The 5725-nt window shown below is 38.1% G+C and overlaps 1 protein-coding gene across 1 annotated transcript; it reads left to right on the top strand.

The window, feature by feature from the left end:
* The first annotated feature begins 202 nt into the window (after nt 1–202).
* Nucleotides 203–4992, top strand: LOC121135424 (zinc finger protein 431-like). Its single transcript, XM_040734194.1, has 3 exons — nt 203–236; nt 435–495; nt 3803–4992. The coding sequence occupies exons 1-3, from the start codon at nt 203–205 to the stop codon at nt 4926–4928; spliced, it is 1221 nt and encodes a 406-aa protein (XP_040590128.1). The 3' UTR covers nt 4929–4992.
* The last annotated feature ends 733 nt before the right edge of the window (nt 4993–5725 follow it).

Below are 5725 nucleotides of genomic sequence, written 5' to 3'. Positions count from 1 at the left end.
TGTATGGGAAAGTGCATCATTTTATCAGTATACTGTCAAAGAAATATACATTTACAGTGCTGTATTTGTCATGCTTTTTATAATGCATATATATATGGCATATTTTTAGGATGCAGTAACTTATCAAGATTTGCATATCACCTTCACTCAGGAAGAATGGGCTTTGCTGGATCCTTCACAGAGGAATCTCTACAAAGATGTGATGCTGGAGACGTATATGAACCTCAATGTGATAGGTAATTCTTTGGATTTTCTTTTACTCTCTATATTAATGGGACAATTGTTTCTTAGTTATTGATCCTCATTGTAATTTTGGGTGAGAATGAAGAAGACTTAGGAAATAAATCAGTCATGGTTCTAAGTATCCCTGAAGACAGTTAAATTTTAAGTAATTTTCAATAATAAACCATACTTTTCCTGGTGCTATATTTTAGGCTACAAATGGGAAGATAATGATATCGAAGAACATTGTCAAAGTCCTCAAAGGCATGGAAGGTAATTTTAATGTGTAAGCTGATATAAATTTTACTTTGAAGATAACTTTAATGTATACGGAAGTTACAAAGAAAAGCAGCAGTGTAAATAATCACATCATAACATGCATTGATTATCAATAAATTGTCATGAGATCATATACCTCAGCAGCTGGTAAGTGAATTATGTTTACAAGTTGTTTTTAAGGAAGGAAGACAAAGTATAAATGCCTTAACACCATTTGAGTCACAGCTCAATCAGAGGTAAGCTGATGAGTATTGCTAATCCATGTAGCCCCATACCACTCATATTACAGAAGGTATACATATTGAAAAGTCCTGTACCCCACCTTTTATTTGGAGCCATTGGTGTTTTGGAGACTTGCTTCTTGAGTTCTTTGTAAATTTTGGAGATTAGCCCTCTGTCAGATGTGGGGTCAGTGAATATCTTTTCCCATTCTGTGGACTGCCTTTCTGTCTTGTTGACTGTGTCTTTTGCCTTACAGAAGCTTTTTAGTTTCATGAGGTCACATTTGTTGATTGTCTATTTCATTGTCTGTGCCACTGGTGCTATGTTCAGGAAGTGGTCTCCTGTACCAACTCGTTGAAGAGTATCTCCCACTTTCTCTTCTAGAAGTTTTAGTGTGGCTGGATTTATGTTGAGATCTTTGATCCATTTGGACTTATGTTTTGTACAAGGTGATCAACATGGATCACTATGCAGTCTTCTGCATACCAGTACCCAGTTATGCCAGCACCATTTGTTGAAGATGCTTTCTTTTTTCTATTGTATAGTTTTAGCTACTTTGTCAAAAATCAAGTGTTCATAGAACTAAACAGAGAATTCTCAATAGAGGAGCTAAAATTGCCAAGAGACATTTAAGAAAGTGCTCCATATCCTTAGCCATCAGGGAAATGCAAATTAAAAACAACTCTGAGATACCATCTTACACTTGTCAGAATGTCTAATATCAAAAATACCAAAGACAATTCATGCTGGAAAGGATGTGGAGAGAGGGGAACAGTCCTCCACTGCTGGTGGGAGTGCCAACTCGTACAGCCACTTTGGAAGTCAGTATGGAGATTCCTCAGGAAAATGGGAATCAATCTACCACAAGACCCAGCAATTCTACTCTTAGGCATATATCCAAAGGAGGCAAATTCATACAACAAGGGCATCTGCTCCATTATGTTCATAGCAGCATTATATGTAATAGCCAGAACCTGGAAGTAAACTAGATGCCCCTCAACTGAACAGTGGATAGAGAAAATGTGGTACGTTTATACTATGGAGTATTACTAGCAGAAAAAAACAATAGAATCTTGAAATTCACAGGTAAATGGATAGCAATGGGAGAGACCAACCTGAGTGAGGTAACCCAGTTAAAGAAAGACACATATGGTATGTACTCACTCATATATGGATTTCAGACAGGGATCAGGAGAGTGTCAGTCTGCACTTCCACTGACAGAGAGTCTGGGAAATAGGAAAGAACCTAAAAGATATGCATGGTACACAAGAGAAGAGAAATGAGGCAAGATCCCATGAATAGATGGGGAACACAGTGAGGGTTGGGAGGAGGAGGACCTGGGAAATAGAGAGGGGGAGAAGTGGAAGAGAATGTAGGATGTGGAGGAACAGGAAGGTCGACTGGGGGGAGTAGGATAGGGGGAAGAGGGAATCATAAGTTAGAAGACAGATCAGGCACCATTGTGACCTCTAGTGATCTAAATGGATGACACCAATAGGCAAGCTAAGCAATAGTGTAGAGACCATTCATGATAGTGACCTTGATGTCTATAAGCATCCTGGAGCCTTCATCTAGTGACTGATATAAGCAGAGGCAAACACCCACAGTTAAATACTGAACAGAACCCAAGGAACCCAGTGACAGAGAGAGAGGAGCGTAGAGTAAATTGGCAAAGAATGGGCTGGCAAAACCAGCAAAGACATCTGATCCGAACAGGGGAGAACTCTTGGATGACAGACCGACAGCTTCTACGCCAGCATGGGACTGATCCAGACCCCCTGAATGTGAGAGTCAATGAGGAGGCCTAGGCTACCTATGGGGTCCTGAGCAGTGGATCAGTGTTTATCCCTAGAATGATAACAGACATCGTGTGTCCATAACACAAAGAGGGATACTGTCTCTGCCTGGACTCTTAGGGAAGTGCCTGGACCCTACCCTGAATGAAATGATAGACTCCGAGATATCACCTATGTGGAAGGAAATTTTCAATAATGGTGGGAGGATGAGGGGGATGATGAGGGAGGTGAGGGTGGAGGGGGAGAGAGAGGGAACTGGGATTGACATGTAAAACAAGCTATTTAAAATTAAAATTAAAATAAATAAATAAACAAACAAACAAAAAAGTTAATAAGTCTATTTCCAACACAGTGTCATCAGCAAAAATTACATGCTGAGGTAGTATTACTCATATAGATGTTCTGATTTTGCTAAGTACAGTGAGATTAGACAGGATCTTTATTTTAAATGGGGATGGTTATGTAAAGCCTTAATCCCTGTACCTTATGTCTATGAGAACAAAATGCAACATGGGTGATTGCAGTGTGGAATGATTTTATTTCCTAAGTTTCCTTTAGTTCATTTGTCTTATGTCACACAGAATACAAATCATTTGAGCATAGGGACATGGAATGGGTAATGAACTCTCCATCTCAGAACAGTTAGAAGATATGTAGTAGTCTGCATGTTGAGTACAATTACTGAACATGATGGTAGTTTACAAGTGCTTGGTTTTCCTGCCTCATTGGGAATACATCAACATTTTTATACTACAGAAAAACCCATGTGTACATGCAATGTGTAAATATTTCCACTTGTCATTGTTCATTTTGTAGAAGTAGTTTGAGTCACAATAGAAAAAAATTATCAATGCATAATGTGTGTAGATGTATGAATACTTTTAGTTCTTTTCCATTATGAGAAAAGTCTCATTGAGAAAAGGAAGCCACAAATTTGATCAACGCAATAAAAGTACTTAGCATGACAGGCATCAACAAATATGTAAAACAATCCTGAGTGAAGGGGAACACCATGAATATAAACAAAGTGAAATAAGTTTAACAACTGGTTAGGCTTCTAAATTAGACCGAATTGCAAAATTAATTCATAGTTTCATACATTCAACATTTTTTAAAAAATTTTTTAAAGCTTGACTTCATTTTACATTCAAACGACAGTTCTCTCTCCCACCCCTCCTCTGGCCCCCGTTGCCTCTTACCAGCGCCAGTCTCCCCCTAGTCCACTCCTCTTCAAAAGTTATGAATGTAGTAAAACTTTTACATGTGTCAATTATTCTTGCAGGCATGAAAGACGTCCCAACAGAGAGATACCTTCTGCATATATGCAATGTTATAAGTGCTCTGTATATGACAATCAGCTTCCAAGTCAAGATACAACACAGACTGGAGCACTCCACGAATGTTATCAATATGGTAAAACCTTCCTATACCATATTCATCTTCAAATGCATAAAAACACACATACTAAAGAGAAAAGGCATGAATGTAATGAGTGTGAAAATGCCTTTATTCATTCCAGGACCCACCAAATACATAAAAGAACACATAGTGGAAAGAAACCGTATGAATGTAATCAATGTAGTAAAGTCTTAAAATATCACTGGAATCTTCTAAGGCATAAAAGAACACGTACTGGAGAGAAACCCTATGAATGCAATGAGTGTGGTAAAGCCTTTGCTCGGCAAAGTGATCTTCAAAGGCATAAAAGAATACATACTGAAGAGAAACCCTATGAATGTCCTCAGTGTGGTAAAGCCTTTGCTCGGCAAAGTGATCTTCAAAGGCATAAAAGAACACATACTGGAGAGAAACCCTATGAATGTCCTCAGTGTGGTAAAGCCTTTGCTTGGCAAAAACATCTTCAAAGTCATAAAAGAACACATACTGGAGAGAAACCCTATGAATGCAATGAGTGTGGTAAAGCCTTTGCTTGGCAAAGTGATCTTCAAAGGCATAAAAGAACACATACTGGAGAGAAACCCTATGAATGCAATCAGTGTGGTAAAGCTTTTGCTCACGACAGTGCTCTTAAAGTGCATAAAAGAACACATACTGGAGAGAAACCCTATGAATGCATTGAGTGTGGTAAAGCATTTGCTTGCCAAAGTCATCTTCAAAGGCATAAAAGAACACATACTGGAGAGAAACCCTATGAATGCAATCAGTGTGGTAAAGCCTTTGCTCATGACAGTGCTATTCAAGTGCATAAAAGAACACATACTGGAGAGAAACCCTATGAATGTCCTCAGTGTGGTAAAGCCTTTGCTCATGATAGTGCTATTCAAGTGCATAAAAGAACACATACTGGAGAGAAACCCTATGAATGTCATCAGTATAGTAAAGCCTTTGCTCAGCATGGTAATCTTCAAGTGCATAAAAGAGCACATACTGGAGTGAAACCCTATTAATGAAATAATTGTGGTAAAGCCTTCACATGTTACAATAATCTTAAAATGCATAAAACCACTCATATTGGAGAAAATTCCTATTGATGTAAGACTTCTGATTTTTCTTAATAATAAAATTCCAGAGTCAGATATCAGACTGAATTCTGAATGATCCAAAAATCAGTGAAATCAATTGCGAGATCTTTCCTCTACAAAATCCTCAGAACAAATGGGTTATGCCATCTCCTAAGATCCTCACACTGAATGCCATCTCTATGAATCCTCAGACTGATTCCTGAATTTCTGTCTCTTCTCTCCATACATTCTTCTCTTCACTCTGCCACATTCCTTAGAATCTCCACTTCCCAATGCTTGGATTATGTTTGGGTACCACCACTTGCTGATTCTCTTTTAGATTTATTAGTTTTTGTATATCACAGGGTTTCCTTGAACTCACAAAACTCATTTACCTCTGTCTCCCAAGTGCTGGGATTTAAAGTGCCACCAGTGCCTGTCTTGTATGTGTAACTTGAATGGCTAGCTCTCATCTTGAGCCAAACTTTCTTCCTTAAAGAAAAACAAAATATCACCACACACTATGAATGTAGTAAGTGTGTTAAAGCCTTTGCAAATCATTGTCGTCTCAAAATACATAAAATAACACATACTGGACAGGTAACGTATGAATACAGTCAATGTGTAAAGCCTTTTGTATGAAAATCATGGGAAGAAATGACACTGCAATGAAACCTTGTAAAGTTTTCTTCTTTAGAGATGTAAAACTTTGTGCAATGAATCTGTTGATGCCTTTGCAAATT

This window comes from Mesocricetus auratus, unplaced genomic scaffold, assembly GCF_017639785.1.
Source record: "Mesocricetus auratus isolate SY011 unplaced genomic scaffold, BCM_Maur_2.0 Super-Scaffold_100037, whole genome shotgun sequence".
Lineage (NCBI taxonomy): Eukaryota > Metazoa > Chordata > Mammalia > Rodentia > Cricetidae > Mesocricetus > Mesocricetus auratus.
This window is presented reverse-complemented; position numbering and strand designations above follow the sequence as displayed.